Below are 25,884 nucleotides of genomic sequence, written 5' to 3' on the forward strand. Positions count from 1 at the left end.
TACAAGTTATTTATTTATTTATTTATTAAATAACATCTTGAACATATAACAATCTGAAAACTTCATTTAAAATCTCAGTGGCGGCGTTTCAATTATTTCGGCTTCAAAAAGCCTGTATTATTTTATTCACATGTTATTTGTATGTGATTTCGTTGTCCACTACGTCTCGTCCCTAATTTCAGTGTGGATCTCCCATCAATCCACACTTTAATGTCATAGTACTGATGCCTACGATACCATAAATCTCAATCACTTTCACTGAATGAACTTTGTCTGCGTCAGAGGTGGTTAAATTTGAACTGTACGTCTGTCCTGCAATATGATTGTAATCTAAGGGCAAAGCTATGTAAATAAAGAACGATAATGTAGTTTTCAGCCCCATGAAATTTTCCAAATTTAAAATCTTCCCCGCTTTATAGTTTGTGTTAGCAGACGCTTAAGTCACCTCAAAATTACTTAACTTGAAAAGCTAGCCGTTACTCAGATCATCAAAACAGAAAATCCCCACTTTTTAAAATCCTCAATATCTTCTATATATGCTTTAGCAAATCCCACCACTGCAACTTAACGCATGGTCTGTGACCTCACACCCTCAACATTTCTAATATTGTGGGCAAACTAACTGCGTCTTTGCTGGATTCCGCTGATATTCCGTTGCAGCGCAGCGGCTGGACTGCAGGGTCGATGATGTTGTTAGTGGTTAAGAATGCATGCAGCTACAACTCTACACTAACCCGTCTATCCTCTGAGGGTAGGAAGAAGGCGAAAAAGAAGAAAAGAAAGAAGAAGACGAGTAAATAGAAAGAATCTGAATTCATTTTGCTCAAGGGATGGAACAAGCAAAACATTAATTGGAGACTCAAAATTAAGGAACATTGGAAGGAGTTTAACCCCTGCACCCCAGGCGTTAGTCGTGTGTTAATTTAAAATTAAAGTAATTCGTTTCACTCGCCAGCAAAGATGGTAGAAACGAAATATGCCGGAGAGATGACCGCCGACACTGGAAACACGACAAGAGTGCAGCGTCCGGGTTCCCCGGAGCGTGTAGACGCAACCGCACGGGTGAAAATGCCATGAAGATCCTCCTCTGAGTTTCGGAACCACGAAGATTCACTTGCCGTTCCCCTGAAACCAGACAGAATGTCCCATATAATGACAAGAATTTATATGTAGGGTCTAAAGCTCCATATTATTCATATTAACATTAATTACGATGATAGCAAACCAAATTAAAACATAACCGTGTGTTGTTCATTAATATTTACAACTTTTATTTATCAGACTAGAAGACAAAAGATTCTAAATTCATGGTCAACGTTATTTTGATTAGAACATACAAACAGCTTGGTTGAAAGTTATCTCCTAAACACAACACACTCTTTTCTGAAATGCTAGACTAATTATAGAAAAAGCACTCATTAAAAGCAGCTTCGGGGGGGGGGGGGGATGCGGGTATTATCTGTCCCGACACTACGCCTCGGCCTCGCAAGATAGAAATTTGTGCCTTACATCTTCAATCTGCGCGTAAATTGTTATCTCCTGTTCTCACTGTGGTAATTGTGATGATTAAGTTTACCGACGTTTAGGAAATGATATTGCTACCTCCATCATAACAGCGATGATGGTGGGCCCTTATGATGACGCAACATCACAAAAGACATTCATAAAACATTTTTCGGTTATGATTATTTGCTCCCAAGCGATTTTGGACCTTACGGGATAACATTTATAAATAACCGTTGCCATGGTAACGCTGCTAAGAGATGTTGGGTCTAATCGGATAATTCTTATGATTATTATTGTTTACTACTTTATATTTTTGCCGTCATTCTTAGCGGGCAATTTATTAGTCTTAAAATTTTGTCCGTTATACCCCATAAAATGGCATGATTCTTCTAAAATATGAACTTGAAATTACATTGAATAAAGCGATAGCTGTCTACATTTAATGTGTCTTAAAATATGCTTCAGAATACTAAAAAGGACGAGAAAGATCTCTAACGATTGTCTGTCGACGGGGAGAGATTCGAACCCGAAACCTATCGAGTAGGACAACTCAATATTTATTTCTTTTATGTTTACTTACCCAACTCTCCTGATCTGTGGAACTAACCCTGACCGATCATTAAACAGACTACGTGCATGATGAGGGACTATACATCAAAGGAAGACAGTGATTTCTATCTACACCAAGACATTCCAACAGCACCAGGTTCTAGCCAGTGTGCTCAACGGTTAAACGGGTACGGGGTTACTGCGACCTGCTGTAAACATCTGACCAGTTAACGACGTATTACGGAACAGAGAATGACGTCCACATGTTCATAATCCCATGCTCTGGCAAAACAGATACGGGTGTAATTTGTCAATATTCGATTTAAAAGAAATTGGATAATAATCATTTTATGCGGAAAAGTTTACAAAGATATGAGAGACTCAAACAAGGAACAGAAATGTGATTAGTCCGTGAAACATTAAACAAGAATAATCTCTTTTAAAATTGACATATTGCAGAGGATATAGAGTCTGGATGTAATGACTCATACGACCCGGATTTAAAGAAATCAGATATTATTCGTTCAAGTATCATGTGGAGTAACAAATATTTCCGAGGAATATATTTCTTCCATCCTCAGGGTTAAAGATCGGTGAGCATTAATGTTACATTCTACAACATTAGGTGTAACTGGGAGGATAATATTAAAATTGTTCTTACGGAAGTACTTTTCAAGGTTGCGAAATGGATTAATATGGCTCAGGAAAGACACCAGTGACGGGATTTTGTGAACACTACGCTGAACTTTCCATTCAAGGCGGATAATTTGACTGGCTGAGCCTATTGTTAGCTTCTAACTCCCACCTCAGAAATTCGCAAGACTACCTTTGATGGTCATATCGATGGCAAAGCATGTAAAATTTAAAAAAGAAAGTAGTATGGCATCTGGTGTCATTTCAATAAAATAAATTCTTTCTAAAATAATTAATAATGCCATACACGCATACGATAAAAATAGAAATTAAAGTCTCACTGATTATTACAGAAATTTGGACATATAATAATAATAATATTTGCTTTAAAGGGTTATTTTGATCTGGGACCATGCACAGCTACTGTATAACTCACAGTCGAACGCACGTATATGTACGATGGTGTCCGACGCTACCAGAAGCTTGCTGGAATATCGGCTGGATACCGGCCCTGCGATACGACCTTAAGGTCAAAACGTGCCCCCCATTTCCAAACAACCATTCGCAGTCAATACTCTTCGTTTCTAACACGTACTACTAACATTACACAGGCCGATTTTCGTCAAATTCGATATTAACTGTATGTCACTATCTGTTACCTTCCATTGGTACTATCAGCCATGACCCTCGTTATTAATTTATGTATTAAAAGTACAAATCCACGATTAAGAATATCCATAAATTTAAACTTGCATGCATCTAGGACAAAAAATTCTGAATGGATTAGGCATTGGACAAGGCAGGTAGCTCCAAAATTGACTTTCGATATTACGCCCGTGCGCACAGACATGTTTAATTTGTTACCATGCACTTGGGCAAACATTACACGGATCCCTAGGGTCAAATCAACAGGTCACGCCGCCATTGTGCCAATTCTTTCAAGTACTGCATAATTTTTTGAAAGCGTCTCCACGAACAGCGGAGAATTTTATGGAAGTGCATTAAGACGCACTCTTTCAACCAAGGTCAACAGTTCATGACACGAAATAACAGAAAAAGATAATTATTTGTCTGAATTCGATTCCACAAGGAATTTAATCCATGGTTACACGTGATATGAGCAATGCGACAAAGTTGGAGAATGTGTAATATTCCTAAGAATTCCATTCACGCAGTGCATTTATTGAGACTATCTGCTGGTTTCTTCCAGCTTAAAACATGTTTTCAAACACGGCAGCAATTTCTTTCTCGTACTGAACACGTACACGTGTTCAACTTATCAAATGGGACACGAAGTGCTGGAAACAGCGACTTCTTCAAGTTTTGCTATTATTCTCGAGACAATGTTCAATGGCGCAACAAATATTCGAGCTGAGGAACGACTGGATTTTAGAGCAACACACACCTGAACGCGGTCCTAAATTCGTCAGAATCTGTCGAGAATCGATGAACCAATTTACTGTAACCTGAGTGTCAACCCATCCTAATCTTCGGAACTTATTAAAAACACAGACAGACAGACAGACAGAGAGAGAGATGCTTCAACTAAGTTAACAGTCCTATAATATTTCTTGATGATTTAGACAGGCGTAATACTTCGTTTCTCACTCTGTAAGACAATCCGAACTTGAAAACACTTAGGGAAAGAGATTCAAGAACATTATTTACAAGCGAGTGGGGCGAAGTAATACTGATAAAGAAAAAGGTATGTAAACGGTACATTAAGCCTTCAACAGAGAATGCTTAATACCAATTAGTTCAATTCTGAAAGTTTACTTCAACGTATGTACCAAGTGTTTTATTTATGATGCCTTTTATATTTATGGATTTTCTATGATTCTCACTATAAACAACGATCATTTCCTTAAACAGCGTTAACCAGTTGATCTTCGTAATGGTGAAGAGTTGTGTTTTCTTCGAGGTACGGACTGGATTCTTAAATATAAATCAGACGAACTATGATTCTCGGAATAAATAGCGATCATTTCCTTAAACAGCGTTAACCAGTTGATCTTCGTAATGGTGAAGAGTTGTGTTTTCTTCGAGGTACGGACTGGATTCTTAAATATAAATCAGACGAACTATGATTCTCGGAATAAATAGCGATCATTTCCTTAAACAGCGTTAACCAGTTGATCTTCGTAATGGTGAAGTGTTGTGTTTTCTTCGCGGTACGGACTGGATTCTTAAATATTATTCAGACGAACTATGATTCTCGGAATAAACAGCGATCATTTCCTTAAACAGCGTTAACCAGTTGATCTTCGTAATGGTGTAGAGTTGTGTTTTCTTCGCAGTACGGACTGGATTCTTAAATATAAATCAGACGAACTATGATTCTCGGAATAAACAACGATCATTTCCTTAAACAGCGTTACCCAGTTGATCTTCGTAATGGTGAAGAGTTGTGTTTTCTTCGAGGTACGGACTGAATTCTTAAATATAATTCAGACGAACTATGATTCTCGGAATAAACAGCTCACAAAACTAGTCGCGTCCCTGGCAGACGGTTAATCCAAATCAATACAGACTCCGTACGCAATACTCGGTCCACCTAACACCAACAGCATTTCCTTACGAAATTTATCCAACAGAAATGAAGTAAGGACGACCAGTCAGTTTTTAAAATTTCTGTGTTTATACACGAAGAGAAAGGCCTTGACCAGTTAAACGACTGTCAGCTACACGATGACTGCCGTACATGTTTACAAGACAGACGCAAGAAACTGGTCTCATACCGCAAGTGTGCGTGTCCATCACCGGACACGCAACGTCTCTGCGATTGTCAGCATTTTCTCCTTTTCCAATCTTTCCCATCAACAATTCTCAAATGATCTGTAACTTTTCCTTTCTGTTTCCAACTCATAAAAGAACTCGATTCCTTACCGTACGTAGGGGGTTTCAAACATTCTTTGATTTTTGACGATATCGGTACCTTCGCGAAATCCCATCCACGTAGACCAGGTTTTACTCAGACACTACATTACCGTCGAGACATACTAATTTCTAATTTCCCACAGAACACTATCTACGAAAGTCATTATAATTTTGAATCAACCTCGAAATAATACATCACCGTACTCACCCGAGTCCATCGCTCACTGGTGCCTCATCGTTTCAGACGTCTCGAGCCAGACGACGTCACAGAGCAGCGTCCAGGAGCGAGGCGTGGAAAAATCTTCTGGTTCAGAAATTCACGACGGCGATGAAGAATGATGATATCATAATCACCGTGAATGTGAAGAGGACTCCGCCAATCACCTCAAAGCAGACATAATGACAAGAATTTATAATTACGTCGCTTCTGTACGTACGCTCTGAAACTCGATCAGTGGGCATTATCTGACAATTTCTCATTGTACTCACCGGAGTCCTTAGTTCGCTGCTGCTGTAATATAATTTTCGGGTTGTCGTGTTAGCGACCTCACGATGTAAGCGGCCGTCATCCTCACCGCTCCGTAAACCTCAAGTCTTGAACGAGTGTCACGTGGTTGTTACCACTGACCTAGAAGGAGACGGAATGCGTGGGCAGAATCACAGAACAATCAAAACGTAAAATAAAATAATATCTCAGAATACTTAGTTCAGTATTGCAACGTCATTTCAGCCATCTTGTCTTGTGTGACGTATGCCAAGTCACGTTGTATCGGTAACAGCACGCAATATAAGTTTTTCTCTCAACGTACTTTCAGAACTCTCTACTTCAGAGGACGGAATATTTCATGCAACTCACCTTGAATGACTTAAGTAGGCTCGCGTTGTACAGGACGTAGCACCCGAGGACCCACAACAGGACACATGTACTCTCGCATGTGCGTGTCACAGTCCTTGAGAAAAATATATAGACGATCTTATATCACTCCACTTTCTCCATGGAAAAGCGACGTAATTCACCTGTAAAGCCGCCAGACAGAAATGCCGATAAGTCAGGGTCGTTATCTATCCGACCAGGTTAAATCTGTATTCATTATGATAAGGTCAAATCCAGGAGTCAATTATAATCAATATTACAATTTTCATCGCTTTGTGCTTACATTACACGTACAGTGAATGGAAAAAGAGGTGGAAATCCACACAATAAGAATTTATTATTATTATTTTCGCTTCAGATTTCAGGATTAAATTTTCAATGGTGCAAGGGTTAATAAAATCTAACTCAAAGACGTTTGTAATTTCTAGAGAAAATCGGTTAGTATTTTCACTGTCACGAAATCGCCTGCATTCTTTAGAGCTTCGTACTACCACCACGAAACCTTCAACAACTCTTTGGCTGTCGAATAAATCGAGAATTAAACCAAACACAAGCTGAGACGTAATATCAAAATGGCCGACTGAAGCTCCAACTTACCTAAAGACTGCGTACATACGCGCTGTACCGAAGCAGGAGACAGACAAACGGAAAGAACTCAACTTGTTCGAGGAAACAAGTTTCGCGGAGCATGCTGGGAAAGGCAAAGATGAAAAACTCATCCAACGCGTGTCGGCAGAGATGACTAAGGGGCAGATAAAATTATACGTCCAGTAATAAAACACTAAAAGCGAAAATACTACGAGCAGCGAAAACTCAATGATTTAATCGGATGAAACCAAATCGAGGGACCGAGGATCCTGTAAATGGTCGTACAGAATAAAACAAGGCTCAAAAACATAAAATAAATGGCACCGTCCTCTGTGCGGGAACATCGGGACCCACCACAAGCGCCGTCCCGCACAGAGGGCGCAAGAGGTTATTTTGCTTTAAGAGGTTTGTTTTAAGTTCCTATGACCACTTAGCGGCTGGGGTTGAGCCCCCCTGTCGGTATTATTCCATATCAATTACCGCGCTTTCGTTGCTGGTACTATTTTCGAATTTTGAGTGGTCCTCTCATTATACCTAATCTTACTATGTTCCTGCTATATCCCCTAGACAAGATCTGTTGCCAGGTCGGTTAGTCGAAAGAGTTGAACGACTCGCCTCGCCCACGAGGTCCTGTTTTGCGTAGCGTGCGAGCGCAAAGCCAACGAGTTGGACTCGTCCGACTCGGGTGGTTCGTTGGAACCCGGCGCCCGGGCCATTGTCCGGAGCCGGGTCCGCGCCTCTGCTCGCTCAAGAAACGGCCTGGGCCTCCACCTCCCTTCGTGGGGTTAGGGCGCGGGGGTTAGGGCGCGGGGGTTAGGGCGCCCGTTTTGAATTCTGGTTGTGGATCCTATGTGGGATAATATGGGGATTTTTGGTGGGGAATCCTGCAGGATCGTGGGTAATATTATGTGGTGAATCCAGGGGAATATCCTGGGAATCATGGGTTGCGATCGTGGGAAATTCTGTTGGAAATGTTTGGTGGCAGATTCTGCTAGATCTGGGTAGGGAATCCTTGGTGGGGATCCTAGGAAATCTGTGGGGAATACTAGGATGGTCATGGGGAGTCCTGGTAAATCCGAGGAATCCTGGAGGGGGTTATAGGGGATCCTAGAGGTGATTGTCTTCGGGGATCCTGCCGTGATCCTAGAGGGCAGTGTCCAGGGAATCCTGGGGTCCTAGGGGATCCTGTGGTTCCTGGGATATGGTGATGCTGCAGGGATCCTGAGGGGATGGTCCCGGGGGGGCGATCTTGGGTAGGGGTGATCATGAGGGTTGGCCCAAAGAAGGGGATAGCCCTGGGAAGGGGTGCGACTGGGGTAGTGGCCCTGGGGTAAAGGGTGTGGCCCTAGGGTGGCTGGCTAGCAGAAATATTGGTGAGAAGATATAACCTTGAGATTTTTTAAGACCAGTATCTACGAAACTATTGGGCCGAATTTGTCGTGGCTTCCTTGACCTATACGTGACCTCATTTTGACATGAGTATGGTCAATCAGGTATTTGCCGTTTGGCATAAATACGTATGACCTTGAGAATTTTAAAGACCTCTATCTGGCAAACTTTTGGGGCGATCTTGTCTTGACTTTGTCATGACCTTGACCTAACAGTGACATCAATGTTACAAGAGAATAATCACTCTGATAACTGACGAAGATGTGAGGGCGAAATAATGTACAACAGTGGTCCCCAACGCGGTGCCCGCGTTGATACGGAAAGAGGTTATACTGAATAATAAATGCCGTTCAACCATGAACATTATAAAATCAAAGCACAGTTCTCTACGTACTAATGCCCATCTTGACGATTGCGAGCAGCAACATTTTCCTACTCTTCCAAATTTGTAAAACTGGCCGCTGAAATGCAGCGCCAAACATCACACTAACTTCCCACTTGGGTAATAATAATTGTACTTATAAAAGTACGTATTTTTTATTGCGTGGTTTCTTGTATCAATAAACGTCGTGTTCTTTTGTGTATTATTTGGTGTCCGTATCTTATTTGTCCAGAGAAAACAAAATTTGGCTTTGTTAATTGGTTGGTGCCCGCCACAATCTCATAAACTCTCAAATGTGCCCTTGGGCAAAAAAAAAGGTTGGGGACCACTGACGTAGGGCAATACATGCCAAACATTATCATCAGTGCGTTTGGTGTAATCACGCACGTCTGCTGATATCGAAGTTTCAACGTTCCTACGTGCGGATATCCGTATATCCCATGTACACATAAGATCGAGATTAGATACATTTCTTTTGTACATTCATATTTATTTATGACGGACTTTGCTCGACTGTCTTAACTACCACGCACCGTGGGACATAGCCGCAGAGCTCGACCGTCCATGTACGACGCAGTGCGAAGAATGAAACAATAAGAGAAGGGGGGAACTCCAAATTAAAATATAAATAAACATCACGTACAAGCAGCTTACCGTGTCTCGTTTGTGTGCGGTAGTTGGCTGCCTGAGTCAAAGTCACACGGTGCGTAATATCTGACTGGCTAACTTCTTCGGTGCGTGCTACTTTCCGCGTTGCCTGACAGCACAAGTCCCTCGGCGATACCGACTACATAAGAATAAAATTAAGAATATATAAATACGCATGTGTATATAAATATGCATATATATTTTTGAGAGAATAAGAAATTTTGGTAGAATCAAAAAAGAGTAAAAACATAATATAATAAGAAATCACATAAAGTACGTTGCCGTGGCTTCTGTGTGCGCGCGCGAGTGCGGTGCATGCTACTTGGTCGGTCGAGTTCCGAGTCAATGTCCGGCGGTGCGTTGTAGTTTTCTGTAATGCTTGGCACCACAAACCCCTCGGCGATACCGACTTGGTAAGAATAAAAAATAATATATATATGCATACATACGTTTTTATGTACGTATTTATATATATTTTTGCAAATAAGTGTTAGTGAGCTGTCAAGGGGAGGCTGCCCGTGCCTCTGGCGGCAGCCGAGGAGCCGACTGCCGGCCTGCGGACCCCGACGACCGGCGATTGCTGATTTACGGGTGGCTCAGAACGCAGTGCCGCGAGCGAGGCAGGCCTCGAAGAGGGGACAGATACAATGGTCGGCCGGTCGCCGGGAACTCTTTCGCGGGAAAGGCCCCATGGCCAGCCCGGCCGAGACCGTGAGAAGCAGAGATTGGGTGCTGCACAGACGGAGTCTCGCATGGACTGGGTGTCATTCAACGTTTCTGGTAGGTATAGAATGGGAAAAATTTCGACATTTTCATAATTTTTTTAAAAAAAACTAAAATTGCTGGAAATTGTCAAAAAAAACAACACAAAACCCAAAAATTTTGAATTATTTCAAAATTTTTTGAAGTTTACATTTTTCAAATTCTTTAAGCTTTCTGCGTCCTTTCGAAGTAAAGAACTATATTGAGGAGACTTTATGGCCTTACAATTTAATGACATTGCACATTAAACAACAAAGGTCCTAATACAGATCCTTGAAAGTTACCAGACAATAAATCAAAAGGAAATGACAAAACTTCAGAATAACGTACTTGCGAATGTCTGCTGGTTAGGTAACTAAGAAATCAATCATATATCCAGCAGACAGTTCATAGTCACCAAGTTTGTGCAAACGTAAGACATGCAAAACAACACTGATAAATGTTTTAATATTTGCCGTCAAATCACAATTTTTAATAAGATGATAAAATATAAAATATTTAAAATATCATTTCACGTTCCGCATCGAATGATCGATTTACAAATTGGAACGTCTCTTACGACATGTTTCGGTTATATTTAACCGTCTTCAGGTATAAATTAGATTGGTAAATTTAAAACTCGAATTACAATCCTTTACAATGTTATGCAGTTTATGAAAGATGTTCTTATCAGATTACTCTTATATATTAGAACGAAGGTATTGTTTTTTATATGGCGTGGTTCATCTGATGTTCAATATTAGTCTGTAAAGCAATGATTTAAAGAAAACATTAATAAATATGGAGTAATATAGAAAACAAAATGATAAAATCAACATAAAAGGCATCATGTACACATAAGATCGAGATTAGATACATTTCTTTTGTACATTCATGTATGTCTGAAGGTTGATATGGGTTGCCATTATCCACACATTGAAGGCAGATTCATATTTATTTATGACGGACTTTGCCACAGTACGTACGTGTTTGCCGTGTGGTATTCTACGTCCATACAGCATCCAGTTGATGTGATGTGTCCAAATGGGGGGGGGGAGGGAGGAGATCATAAATGCAGAGGGAGTTAAAGAGAGAAAAGTAATGCCGCACCAGCTTGGCCCAAAAGTTATATTCTGAGCAAAAAATTTCGAAAAGGAATTCCCACAGTGGCAAAGCGTGACTTTTTCAAAAGTGTTGGCCAAACCCCACTCCGGGATGGGGGTCAGGGGAGTTAAAACTTTGGCAGTTGAGTTTTTGGATCGTAATTTATCTTCCATGATGAACAATTAAGTGTTAGCAGTCGAGGTTTGGCTAGCATCTTAGCTTCGTAGGTCATGTAATCCTCTACTTACCCCCTCAAACCAGAACTATATTGTAAGATTTGAGGTTTCCACAGCAGATATTGTTTCTGTCATAATTGCGTTTGCGCAAATAGACTGGGAGCTTACGCCTGAATGAGGTACCCATCAACGCTTGTAGGGGGAGGTATTCCCATATGTCATTTCAGATAAATCCATTAAAACAGCACACCCAAGTTACTGCTATTCTTATGGGCACACACTCCAGAAGCATCTATACGTTAATGTGATTAAGTCAAGGTTCTTTACAATGTCTTCCGTGGTTTAATGCGTCACTGGGACATACGATTGTGTGGGTCGTATTAACCCGGCCAGTATCGCACTCCATTGCAGCACGCTGCCACTACAAACAGTCCTACATATCGGGTGGGATATCTAGTTGCTACAGGTTGCAGCGTGAACTTGTAACTTAATCAGTACACGAACTGTAAAGAAGTTCTTGACATAATCTCGCACAGTGCTAGGACAATGGATGTAAAATAAAATGTCGTACCTTTAGTTGCAACGAAGGTAACTGTTGCGAGCAGCGACAACTGGGACAATCATAATTAATAAGGAAGCTGGCCATGTCGTTGACCGATTGACTAACTAACTAGATGGCTTACCGAACCCGAAGGTTCATCACCGAACTAACCAAAGCTCTGTCCTGGGCCAACAAAATCCAGTCTCCTTCAAATCCTATCTCCCACAGATCCCGCCTGACATTATCCTCCCATCTACGTCTAGGTCTCCCCAGAGGTCTCTTCCCCTCAGGCTTCCTCCTGCCTGAGATTATCCTCCCATCTACGTCTAGGTCTCCCCAGCGGTCTCTTCCCCTCAGGCTTCCCAACCAATACCCGGTGCACACCTCTTGTCCCATCCATGCGCGCTACATGTTCCACCCATCTCATTCTTCTCGACTTAATCACCCTGACAATACTGGGAGAGGAGAACATCATTATGCAGTTTTCTCCACGCCCCATCGTCTTCTCTCCTAGGCCCAAATATCCTCCTCAACACCCGATTCTCAAACACCTGCAATCTGTGTTCCTCCCTCTGAGTGAGAGACCATGTTTCGCACCCATACAAAACAACAGGCAAAATTATTGTTTTGTATACTTTAATCTTCAGGTTCTTAGAAATCAGACGGGAAGACAAAATATTTTGGACTGAGAAGTTGCAAGCATTTCCGGAATTTAGTCTCCTCCTAACTTCGTCGTGAGCATCATTTTGAATCGTTTTTGTTGTTCCCAAGTATTTGAACTTTGTCACACTTTCAAAGGATTTATGAGCCACCTTAATGTCTGTCGGGTACATCATCGTGTTCACAAAAGCCCGCCACCGGGGTCTAGCCTGAGTCAGTTGCATCCAGTTCACTCCATTGAGACCCATCTCCGTAAGATTCGTCTTAATGTTATCTTCCCACCTACGCCGAGGTGTTCCCTTCAGGCCTTGTAAACTTTCAACTCGCCCTAAAAACATCGGCTGAGGAGCTCGTCATGCATTTTCTCTGTTATCCGTCCCACCTTCATTTTGGGTCCAGACATCTTCCTCGACACTCTGTTCTCAGAGCTCCTCAGTCTATGTTCCTCCCTCAATGTGAAAGACCACGTTTTGCACCCATAAATACTTTGCACTCAATAATAGCAAGCACTCCCCGGATTTAATCTGCTGATGTAGGGAGATTCTTCAATATTTATTCTTCTAAATCCGGAATACAATTTCTTTCAGTTCCCTAAAACGCTTTAATAATGTCGATGTATCAAGAGATGAAAAGCGTTAGAATTATTGTTCAGAATATAAACCCCACTTCTTAAGATCCATTAATTTTTATTAAGATTCTGGGATACGAAACACCTTTCATTCCTTTAAAATATTAATTGCCTACTGGAATATTCTTTTATTATAAATGTTGCCATGAACAAACAGAAGTCAATCTAATGTTACTTGAAATTGTGTTAAAAAAGTTTAATTCTCTTACACGAGTTCACAAATGCAGACGAAAACATTAAATGTGATGAACAACAATATTTATAATTAGGAATCCCTTATCTCAAACTTTGTTCAATTGTAGGAGACCACGACGTCCACCGTCAATGGTCGATCTAATCTAAAATATAATGGAGAGAGTTGAGGGCAGTTTCACAGATTTCTTAATAATTCTTTTATAAGATAAGAACTTGTGATATTCTATATTAGTAAGAATTGCCACAAACAACATATTCCCTCCACCTAACATTTACCTGGGCAATACTCATTACAGCTGAATCTAAACGGTGACAAGCCGCTGCATCCAGTCTGTACAAAAAGTCATTATTTCACGGTCACCAACTCTGAAATGACAAATGTTCATGTAAAAGACAGATCAATGAAAATGTCACCTTATATTTTAAACTGCGACAGTAGCTCAGTCTCTTGTGTGGAAGGAAACGATCTTGGATGAAGATAAGTGCAAAATTCCTCTGACAGCATAGCCGAGTTTCCAGGAAATTCCAAAGTGCAATGTCCGTGACATTCCGCATGAAACCAGGTTCATTCAGAATGGAGTTGCCTCTTTCCACATCCTACGTCATTAGGAACCCTGCTTATTCCAAACTGCATTACAACACTGATATTTAAACACCGCAACCTATCTGCTGTCACACCACAGCGACCAGAATGGCATATCCAGATCACATCAGGTGTTCCGAGTAAAGGTGACGATTCTGAAGAAAAAGTAACACACACATCGCGAAGACAAGTTTACTGCAATTACTGTCATCATCATTATTGCCATCTTCTTCCAAACATCTAATCTGCCATATGCAACTTCCGTGCTCATTCTTTCCCTTTCTGACTGCCTCACTAGAATCGTAACAAACTGGTAATATTACCAACTACAAAACATCAGTGCCTTCCTGGACAAACACGTAGTAGGTAGTTTTAACACTTTTCTTAGTATTCAAATTGAGCTGAGTTGTTTTTTAAAGATTACGAGGACGAACAAGACCTCAAAACAATGTAGAAATACACGAATTCTGTCGGCCAATGTACAAACGTTCTAGGCTACGCTTCAGGAAGTTGTCAAATGTCACTTTCATAAATTACAAAGGGACCCTTTTCCCCCGCCCAGTAACGTATCCAACGCAACGAATTATGGTCGTATTACGTAGGAAAATGGTGGGGACAAACAAAGTCAAATCAGACGACAAAATGATGAAATAAAGCAAACGCGAAAAGCCGTTCAATACGACCTTCGTGACTGTGTGTTCGTAAATAATTTGTTTTGGCTACGGTAAAAAAAATGATCATTTCCTTGTTAACCAAAGCAACGCGCCATTCATTATGCTAAACTACATTCAATTTTTCTGCTACCCTTTTTAAAACAATCCGCACACCTACGCCCACATCTTGGGGAAGATTTTTATTCGAAGTCTTGGTTACTCGTATGGTCACATTTCCAGCAATTACAGAACCAGCAGACAACTGCCTGCCTTCTCTCTGTCGCTCCACACCCAATTCACATAACATGATGGAAGGATGACTGTAAGTGCTAAAGAAACTGGCAGGGTGCTGGGGCCACCAACCCGGTCGCAAATACTTAGACACTCTGTACTGTGGACGTGGGGATTCCCCACTAAGTAAAGGAGAGCCACCAAAAATTTCTTACTTTGAGGAAACATCTCTCCATGACACCAGCAGCAGCACTCTCAATGTAACAACTTTAACAAGTAGAAACACAACAAAATAAAGAAAGCAATTCTACAAAACAATATTTTGCATCTGACATTACGTCAATAAACAGTTTTACGAGATGAGTTTTAGTGCACGCTGATTACTGAATTGCCAGCATGTCTGCATGAGAATTTCTGATTGTGGTCACAATGTTTATTAAGATCCCGGGACCCCTTCAACATCGTCATCGTATGTTGACTGACTACCCAATAACAAGATCAATAAAACGTGCAACAAACAAAGCTACGTTCTGCCTCCAAGAATCATACGCAAAGGAATCTTCACTCACAGACGGCTCGAACATCTAATATTTTAACAAACATCCTGCAAAAGAGCTGTACCACTTAAAGTCCTCTCCCTTCCATTTCAGCACAGATTCTTACAGTAGTAATACGTTTTAGAAATGAAAGGAGGGGAGACACGGGTTTCGTATTGTATGCATTTCCTTCCTGATTTCTGCCCTCTAAAAAAAATAACTGAGGGTTTCGTGGGTGCGATATGGGAGCCCAAGATGAGAGGAAGGAGGGGTTATGTAAAAATATATTTATGAGGGAGCAGCCAAGGTGGTCAACGAACACCAAACAGACATCATATATCATTTCATTTCCAGGTCAACAATCTTTAACCAAACTAAATGGTCAATAACTCTACATTCTTCCTATAAACAATCTGACTGACAAGACTAACAAATTAGTCTTTCCTAAGCCAAGAACTCTTCACAACCATTTTACACACATAATATAACAATCCTGACAACACCAGCACTGGTACATTGTGACCCACATAAGTGGCACTGCCTTTCTATACTTGGTTCCAACCAACCACACCACTCCTCGATCCTAATGCAAATCCCATCCCCACCCCCAACCATGAAATATACCAGAAGTAATACTGAGCCTCATCACATGTCCATGAGACTGACACCTGACAACTCTCAACTTATGGTTAAGTCTCGAATAAATGGAACCTCTGACAGTCATCTCCATTTTTGCAAGCAAATCCAAATTCATAACGAACACCACACCACAAACTTACAAGTTTTGTAACCGATCCCCTTCCTCAACACAGCAAACTCTAAACTTAAGCACAAGAACAGAAAATATCCCGGCAGCTCCGCTCACTGTGCACATCTCACATGTAACAAAACCTTATCACAAATAGTCACCACCCTCGTCTACAAGCTACACCTAACCTCCAATTTTGGTGTCCTATGAACAATATATTCACTAGAGAATCATGAATGCCTCCAGCGTACCACAGATACTGCAATAATGCCAATCCCTCAACACATTTACGTCTTTCAACATATCAACTCTCACATTTAAGTTCACAACATCTAAAGTACCTAATAAAATTGGACAGACTCATCTCTCTCACACGACAACCACATCAAATACATTCTAATGCTCATGTACTCACACAACGAATGCCTGGTTCAGACCGATATCAGTCTCTTGCGGATTCGAGGTTCCTTCTTTGTCCCAGCAGGTTTAATCTTCTGACATCAAGTCGGTCTGCCAACTGTTGCCGCACGTACTTCAACGCTTCTCTGGCTAGCAGTACGCAGGTCACGTGGTGCTCAGTAGAATCTGAAGGATCATTCTGTTTCTCGTAATCTGCTACTCCCACAAAGAGAAAATACATTCACATTCAAGAAATCAAGACATCACACTCTTCAAAGAACAAACAGTTTTACTTCACCAAGCAGTTAACACTCCCACCTTAGCCAATGAACAAGCACCTTCCATTTTCAGAAGACAAATTTTGTCATGTTCATTACAAACCCATTCACAAGTTAACTTTAAATATGGGTCACGACCAGCGACCTGACAAAATCTGAACTCCCTCGCTTACAGATTCATATTGCAACCTTTCTTTCGTCCCCCCCAGCAAATTTAAAACATTCGCCAAGTGGGCCATTATTCCACACGTCATAATACTGCAACTACAAACTCTACAACTCACACACATCACGTCAGACCCACGCAACTTCCGTTGCCACTGATTCAGTGGATATTTAACGAACAGTTCGCTTGCCGTCTGTCTGGAGCCGAGGATGTTGATCGCTGTCTCCAAGATAGGAACAAGTGCCAGGTGTCCCGGCTTACACGGCTCCCTCTCCTCGTGCCCCATTATGACAGCAAGGGAGTCTATAAACACCAGTCGGTCCATGCCCTTCAGGTTCGCCTGTTTTGATGTCATGGAGAAACGACGTAAATGAAAGATTAAGAAATGGCAAGCCTCTACCACACAGCCAACATCTGTAGCACTTCTACTACTAAGGTGAATTCAACCGACAAGGGGCAAGAGGTAGCCGTATCAATTAGATTTATTTTCCATATCACCATTAGTAATGCCACTTTATAATGCCTTCTGGAAGCAAAGGTGGAAACTTCACCGTCAGTAATATAAATTGTTTCAATGTTGAACAATCTAAATTTATAAAACTGAACTCACCAGCTTCCTGTGATATCGCCACCATTGTGTAGTGACAAACAAGGAACACCGTCATAACTCTTTCATGGCTGCAGCAACAAACACTCCTACCAACTTACACAACAGGCCTTACTGGTTTTTCCAGATATGAAGCAGAAATAAGTACGTCAGACGCTTTCAACAAGTTCACATACTAAATATGGTTTAAAGAGAGATTTCAGGTTCTCACAGTCGTCTTTGGGTTCTAACACCACTTGGACTTACAGAAAACCAACACCGATTACGATTTTTAAACATTTAATGGTTCGCTATATCAGCTGAAGTTATCCTTGTGACTAAGCGCAATGCCATGAGGCAGTGGGAGCATGGAGGTAAACTCCATGCATTCTCAATTACGATGTGCGATCAGAAAGTTTCTAGACTGCGCCTATAAAAACCCGTACACTTATCTCAGGTATTAAATTCATCCATCACCCTCGAAGTAGTTCCCCTGGGAGTGAACACAACGATCCCAGCGCCGCTGCCAAGCCTGGAAGCATCCCTGGAAATCTTTCTTTGTCAGCCTGTCAAGCACCATCTGCGATTCTGCCTGAATCTCTTCTATCGTCTCAAATCTCCTTCCCTTTAGCTGAATTTTCATCTTTGGGAAGAGGAAGAAGTCACACGGAGCTTAGAAAGGAAGTTGGGGTCGGTTCTTGCAAGATCTTTGAGCTCCTGACAAACGAGAAGTCGATTCTGCTTCTGGTCCTCAGACAGGATGCGTCGCATGTGGAGTTCTTCCTTTAGAATCAGCTGACAGGTCCCATAGCCTATCCTAACAATGTCGCACAAGTCGTTGATGGTACGACGTCGATCTTCGTGAATGGCCTGCCGAATCTTCGTAACATTTTCGGGCGTTGTGCTCGAAGATGGTCGTCCAGAACGCTCGTCATCATCGACAGAGGTTCGGCCATTTTTAAAACGTGAATGCCACACAAAAGTTTGTGCACGACCCATTGTGGACTCCCCAAATGCTTGCTTTAGCATTTCATAGGTTTCCGTAGCCGTTCTGGCGAGTCTTTGGCAAAATTTGATGCACACGCCATTCCAAAATCGCAGGAGGGTCGGTGTAATGCACTACCAAAACGCCCGTAACTAAGAAACAAATGCTAATTCGATGATGCCGGCTGGCACACTGATTCACTATGAATGTAGGCCGCACCCCCTAAAGGCAGAAGCTCGTACTACATCCGGTTCACCCTCTATTGACACAGCCTGAAACTTTCTGATCGCACCTCGTATAGAACTATGTGGAGGTCAGCCTCAAAATGTGGTTCCTTACACTGGCAAAGAAAAATCACGTTCTTCATTGTTTCTTTTTAGTCTCAATAGAAGAAATAGACAAGTTCTTTATTTCATTAAAACCATTTACTACTTTTCAGGAAAAAAAGGTCTTCTTCTTTCAATAATGGCATTATAATTCAGAAAAGAAGTTTATTAAACAATTTACTCAAATAGATGAACTTGCCTGTGACTGACGTCTGGTGAGTGGCTCTGGCTTGCTTGTCCTGCAATCTGTAGGGAATCCCATGGACTGCGGAGATCTCCACATGTGGATCATCAAAACTGCAACAGAGAATCACAATGAGTACAGATAATTACACTCACATCCTAATGTTCAATGGTCACAACAGTGGCCAATGCAGTAGCTGCTTCCTAAATCAGCAACTGATGTACGGGGCACAGAGCAAATGGGAAATCTGGGTTTATGATATGACAAAGAAATACATTACTTGTAGAAGCCTCCTGGTACTGGCAGGATACTAAACACAAACTAATTGTGATACAGCCTCTAACGGGCTCACTGTACCAGTAAATAATGAGTTCTGGGTGCTCAGAGAAAAGTCTATAACAGTGCCTCATGGACTGCCTTGGGACTCGCTTACAATTCTGCGTTGAAAAGCCAGTGATTAACAATCTGTTATGTCATGTTAGTACCATCAGGCTGGAAAAACATCTTTTATTTTGTACACTATTTTAATATCAAGAATGAGGTTAGTTTGACAATATTCTTCTGCCTCCAACTGCTCTTATATACCTTGGACAGGAGAAAAGCTGCTGCACTGTATTCTCATCATCATTAAAATTCAGGGATGCCACCAAGAAACAGCGAATTACTTCCCAGCACTGACGACGGTAGAACGGATCCGTCGTGCTTGACTTCAGAGCACTAGATGCTGTCTCCACGACCTGGAAAACACAAGCAACAGTTTCAAGTTATAACGAGTGACAACGCAGGCCAGATTCACTGGTAAGGGAAGTCAAATGTTTTAGTTAAAGTAACTTTCACGTACTGCACTTACTGTAATACTCTAAACACCTTTTCTCCACATCAGGGCGCATGTCATATTTATTTCCAGAACCTTTGGGTTTCATGGACACCTAGACTTTTATTTTGTATGTAAAAAACAAATTTGACAAATCTCAGCAACACTGAAATAAAAATTAACTACAAGCATATAATTTTTGTATAATCTATGCTAACCCTAATAAACGTCAAAAAGGAACGTACTATACAGGTATCAAGTTATTTAATAATCTTCCACCAACAATTAAAACTCTAAATGATTTAAAGGTGTTCAAGCGTGCATTGAGAGGTCACCTCTTCACTCACTCTTTCCATTCTGCAGATTATTTCACCTCTGCTGAAATTTCTTAAGATTTATGTATTTCTATAATCTATATTTAAAGTGGTTTTGCATTTCTATTTAAAATTCTGAGGTTTATGTATATTAATTTGTAATTTTTTTTAATACCTGTATTGCAGAATCTGAAGGTTATGTACATTCACATATGAAACACGTCCTTGCATTGTGTCAAAAGTACTGAGGTTTACATATATTGAATGAAGTCCTGAAGTTTATGTTTATTGTATGAAATGACTTGTACTGCATCCTTTGGATTACTCCTAAGAAGGATCTATGGAATGCAAAGAAACTCTACTCTCTAACATACCTGAATAATGCAATTCCTTATCACACACACTAATAAGGCTTTTTACATGCAAAAGAAAATAATCACAACAATGGCAGGTGTCAAAAGCTGCTTACCTTATAGAGAATAATTTCGTAAATTTAATATACTTCCACTTGCAAGTGAATTTATATTCTGCTTGCTATCATTTGTGGTGGAAAAGTTGGATAATTTTAAAAGAAATACAGATGTACATAATTGAATTACAAGATGTAAACCCTGCTAAATGTCAAAGAGGAGTGTACTTTACACGTGTCAAGTTATTTAATAATTAAAACTCTAAATTGTGATATAAATGTATTCAAGCCTGCACTGAAATTAGCTTTCATACTTGAATTGCAAAATCTGAAGGTTATGTACATTCATATGTGAAACACGTTCTTGTAATTGTGTCAAAAGTACCGAGGTTTACGTATATTGAATGAAGTCCTGAAGTTTATGTTTACTGTATGAAATGACTTGATCTGCATCCCATGGTTTAGTCCTAAGAAGGATCTATGGAATGCAAAGAAACTCTACTCTCTAACATACCTGAATAATGCAATTCCTTATCCAAGTAACAAACACTCCAGGTGCTTCGTTCTGTCTCGTTCTTCACATCTCCAACTCCAAATAAGCTGCTTCCCCATCACGCACACAACTGATCTTCTGAAACACTGATATTCAGACAAATTGGTCCTCCATGTCTTCGTTGATGCCAGTAAACACACACTACAGCTACAGTTCACATGAAAGTTGCTACTCAGCACATCCCCTGATCTCAAACTCCTCTTTGAGACAGACTAGGCACTCCCACTAAATCTATAACAGTACACCTCCTAGGAAAGCAAGGTATATAATCGCACGAGGGCCTGAGGTCTTCCTTGTGGCATTGTGAGGCATGCTACGAACACCCCATATTTGGTCACTAGGAATCAAAAGTGGGCAACTGTGGTGTGGTGTGGTGTGGTGGCCACATAACCAACATTACAACCTGTAACCCTAGCTGCTTACTTCTAGCTTCTTCACTGCGATAAGCTCTTGCACAAAGTTAAATCAACAGCTACTGAATTTCCACATGCAAGTCACAAAAACAGAGGCTGCCACCACGAGTCTGTGGGTCATCCCAACCGCATCGACTGATGAATTGTGTCCATCATGCACAGTGGTCATGTCAGCTACCGGAGCAAAGTCTTGCTACCTCCGTAGTAATGATGGACTCGAAACTGCATAACGGCTGAAGTATCCCATATGCTTGCATTCACGCCTACCTGAAACAAAACCATGTACAGAAATAAACATCCGCATTGAGAGACCAGTATTAATTCTTACTACGAAGGCACTCTACACCACATTAATAACCTACTGGCAACTAATCCGGCCTTTCGTGCAACCAAAATATTTCCCACTTTACGTACTTCACACAGGAGAAAGATGACAAACATCAGTTAAAATAAACTTGCAAGCATTGGAAATATAAGAGAGTAAAGCTGCACTCGACTGGGCATGCATCCTACCATCACGCCGTCCGAAGTAAACAATAACAGCAGAGGAGCTGCGCCATTTTCTCGCACGCAGGGACGGCAACGTCTGAAAAACAGCGAACACATCCCGCCACCGGCGGAGCACGAGGGATATTCAATGATCAATATGTGCGCACCCTGACGAACTGTCCTGTCATCTACCGACAATACACCTGAGGTACATGCCCGTCCGCGAACACTACACGGCACTGCCGAACCAAATGCTGACTGAAATACCACTCCAAAGACTGTAAAATTATGAAGACCTCAAACTTTATTCCGTGAATACCATTAGTGACACATCTTATCCTTTAAAAACGACAGGAAGTAAAGAAAAAAAGTAAGGCGAAACGAGCTACCAACTTCGCCTATAAGAAACCAACTACCAATCACTTCCATAACCTCAAAAATCATAAAATAATTTATGAATCCAACCACACCCAATAAACTACAGCTCAATCAACTTAGCACGAAGCACTATGAAACAAGTAGCCCACAATTTGCATCTACATCGCCTACATCCTAGGGCACATTTGTCACATAACCTGTCGGTCGCCGTTATGATACTGCTCAGATTGATACCAGACACAACTCTTGAATACCTGCACGTCTACCTATAAATCACCCAGTGAAATCGTCCACGTCCTTTCCAACACGAACTTATCCCCGTCACATTTCATGTTGGCACTCAAGACATCACGGAAATTCAGCACCGACATTCTCCCTACGCGATAATTTCTCACAAGTAATTTTGCAGAAGGGCGAAAACGTCTCGCGAGCTGAGTCATTTGAAAAGTACGACCAACATCACCTATAAGACACCAACTAATAAACATTTCCATAACCTAAATATCTTCCATCATTTATGAAAACAGGTGGGATTTCGTAAACTACAGCTCAATGAACGAAGCACTATAAACGATTATTGCATATGTCGCCACTACACAGCCCCTCTGCCACCAGGTTGTACTTCACGAGCATCTATAACACACCCAACGACCCAGCCCACTGGTGACCGTACTTCAACAACACCAACTTCACTTCGTCAGACTCCATTTTGGCACATGCAGCAATCAACACTTAATACACTACCAACAAAATTAATGCCGGCAATATTCGCTGAAAACCACTTGCAGAAAAACACACACAATCCAGAAAACTCATTGCACTTACCTGACTTACAAAAAGCAATCTCATCACTGGCAAGTCACACTTTTCGATCATAGGACAACTGCTATTGCGCATCTCCCGTTAACGACTGTATGGAAACTCCCTCTCGGTGATGATCACCAAGTATTCCCGTTACCTCCCGCTTTGACATCTCTTTACAGATTTACATAGAGAAAATGCAAACTAAGTAATGCGTGGTCAGCACACTTTTAAAGCCCTCCTGGGTCAGAGAACGGACACCCACTATTATCAAGACTGTCCGGTATAGCTATGCCAGAGATCTTCATCACCGCACTTCCTAAACGAGTGAAACTGCAGAGCCCCCCCCCCAACTGCTTCCGAACAGATTCACAATGACTGACGTTTTGAAGATCTTTCTGTGGCATTAGCTTGAACTGAGAATGTGAAATGGGATGAAGCAGATAAAAGGAAATAACATATTCTTTCCAGGAAGCAGACTCTTATCAACGCAATGTGATTGCGGCCGACATTTCTACTATTTTACTACACTCCGTAGAACACCCCACACACATAACTAGACATCCACACCTTACACGTTCACATAATTCATATCTAAGTTGCTATCACACTTGCAACACAATTACCACAACAGAGCAAGCCCCTGTCAATGGGTTAAATTTTTAGAAATTATTCGAAAGTCAAATTTCAAAAGGCAAATATCTCCCGATCTGTAGGAATCTGAGAGACAAACCTTATGTCACTTTGAGGGAAACTATATGTCAACTTCCTGTCAGAGTCACGTCAATGTATGTTCAAGGGTTTGGAGGATAGAGACATTTTAATTTTTCGAGATAATTCGAAAGTCAATTTGTGAAAGTCAAATATCTCCCGATCTGTAGGAATCTGAGAGACAGACCTTATGTCACTTTGAAGAAACGCATATGTCAACTACATGTCAGAGTCACGTTAATGTATGTCCAAGGGTTTGGAGGATAGAAACATTTAAATTTTTCGAGATTATTCGAAAGTCAATTTTTAAAAGGCAAATATCTCCCGATCTGTAGGAATCTGATACACAAAACTTATGTCACTTTGAGGGAACGTATATGTCAACTTCATGTCATAGTCACGTCAATGTATGTCCAAGGGTTTGGAGGATAGAGACATTTAAATTTTTAGAGATTATTCGAAAGTCAATTTTTAAAAGGCAAATATCTCCCGATCTGTAGGAATCTGAGAGACAAAACTTATGCCACTTTGACGGAACGTATATGTCAACTTCATGTCATAGACACGTCAATGTATGTCCAAGGGTTTGGAGGATAGAGACATTTAAATTTTTCGAGATTATTCGAAAGTCAATTTTTAAAAAACAAATATCTAACGATCTGTAATCATCTGAGAGACAAAACTTATGTCACTTTGAGGGAACGCATATGTCAACTTTTTGTCAAAGTCACGTAAAAGTATGTCCAAGGGTTTGGAGGATAGAGACATTTTAATTTTTCGAGATTATTCGAAAGTCAATTTTTAAAAGGCAAATATCTCCCGATCTGTAGGAATCTGAGAGACAAAACTTATGTTTTTTGAGGAAACGTATATGTCAACTTCCTGTCATAGTCACGTCAATGTATGTCCAAGGTTTTGGACGATAGAGACATTTAAATTTTTCGAGATTATACGAAAGTCAATTTTTAAAAGGCAAATATCTCCCGATCTGTAGGCATCTGAGAACGCATATGTCAACTTCATGTCAGAGTCTCGTCAATGTATGTCCAAGGGTTTGCAGGATAGATACATTTAAATTTTTCGAGATTATTCGAAAGTCAATTTTTGAATAGGCAAATATCTCCCGATCTGTATTAATCTGAGAGACAAAACTTATGTCACTTTGAGGGAACGTATATGTGAACTTCATGTCATAGTCACGTCAATGTATGTCGAAGGGTTTGGAGGATAGAGACATATAAATTTTTAGAGATTATTCGAAAGTAAATTATTAAAAGGCAAATATCTCCCGATCTGTAGGCATCTGAGAGACAAAGCTTATGTCACTTTGAGGGAACGTATATGTCAACTTCATGTCAGAATCTCGTCAATGTATGTCCAAGGGGTTGGACGATAGAGACATTTAAATTTTTAGAGATTATTCGTAAGTCAATATTTAAAAGGCAAATATCTCCCGATCTGTAGGCATCTGAGAGACAAAACTTATGTCACTTTGAGGGAACGCATATGTCAACTTCATGTCAGAGTCTCGTCAATGTATGTCCAAGGGTTTGGAGGATAGAGACATTTTAATTTTACGAGATTATTCGAAAGTAAATTCTTAAAAGGCAAATATCTCCCGATCTGTAGGAATCTGAGAGACAAAACTTATGTCACTTTGAGGGAACGTATATGTAAATGTCCTGTCAGAGTCACGTCAATGTATGTCCAAGGGTTTGGAGAATAGAGACATTTTAATTTTACAAGATTATTCGAAATTCAATTTTTAAAAGGCAAATATCTCCCGATCTGTATTAATCTGAGAGACAAAACTTATGTCACTTTGAGGGAACGTAT

At 40.8% G+C, this 25,884-nt stretch overlaps 1 protein-coding gene across 15 annotated transcripts; it reads right to left on the bottom strand.

Annotated features, from left to right (window-relative positions):
- LOC147871067 (transformation/transcription domain-associated protein-like) lies at window positions 1-22,491 on the bottom strand. 15 transcript variants are annotated; one of them, XM_087341291.1, is made up of 12 exons: window positions 22,028-22,483; window positions 21,218-21,932; window positions 19,752-19,903; window positions 19,182-19,279; window positions 17,204-17,425; window positions 16,658-16,857; window positions 13,768-13,857; window positions 9,453-9,585; window positions 6,422-6,582; window positions 6,055-6,193; window positions 5,774-5,949; window positions 1-1,125 (listed from the first exon to the last, which is right to left on the bottom strand). In XM_087341291.1, the coding sequence occupies exons 3-6, from the start codon at window positions 19,792-19,794 to the stop codon at window positions 16,807-16,809; spliced, it is 414 nt and encodes a 137-aa protein (XP_087197417.1). In that variant the 5' UTR covers window positions 19,795-19,903; window positions 21,218-21,932; window positions 22,028-22,483; the 3' UTR covers window positions 1-1,125; window positions 5,774-5,949; window positions 6,055-6,193; window positions 6,422-6,582; window positions 9,453-9,585; window positions 13,768-13,857; window positions 16,658-16,806. The 15 variants fall into 15 exon arrangements, 14 of the variants coding, with proteins under 14 accessions (XP_087197417.1, XP_087197414.1, XP_087197413.1 ...); XM_087341288.1 differs by lacking the exons at window positions 1-1,125; window positions 5,774-5,949; window positions 6,055-6,193; window positions 13,768-13,857 and having other exon boundaries at window positions 6,423-6,582; XM_087341287.1 differs by lacking the exons at window positions 1-1,125; window positions 5,774-5,949; window positions 6,055-6,193; window positions 9,453-9,585 and having other exon boundaries at window positions 6,423-6,582.
- Window positions 22,492-25,884: the final 3,393 nt, after the last annotated feature.

This window comes from Zootermopsis nevadensis, unplaced genomic scaffold (assembly GCF_977971745.1).
Source record: "Zootermopsis nevadensis isolate Lab colony 2312 unplaced genomic scaffold, Znev_1.0 Znev_ptg000068l, whole genome shotgun sequence".
Taxonomy (NCBI): domain Eukaryota; kingdom Metazoa; phylum Arthropoda; class Insecta; order Blattodea; family Termopsidae; genus Zootermopsis; species Zootermopsis nevadensis.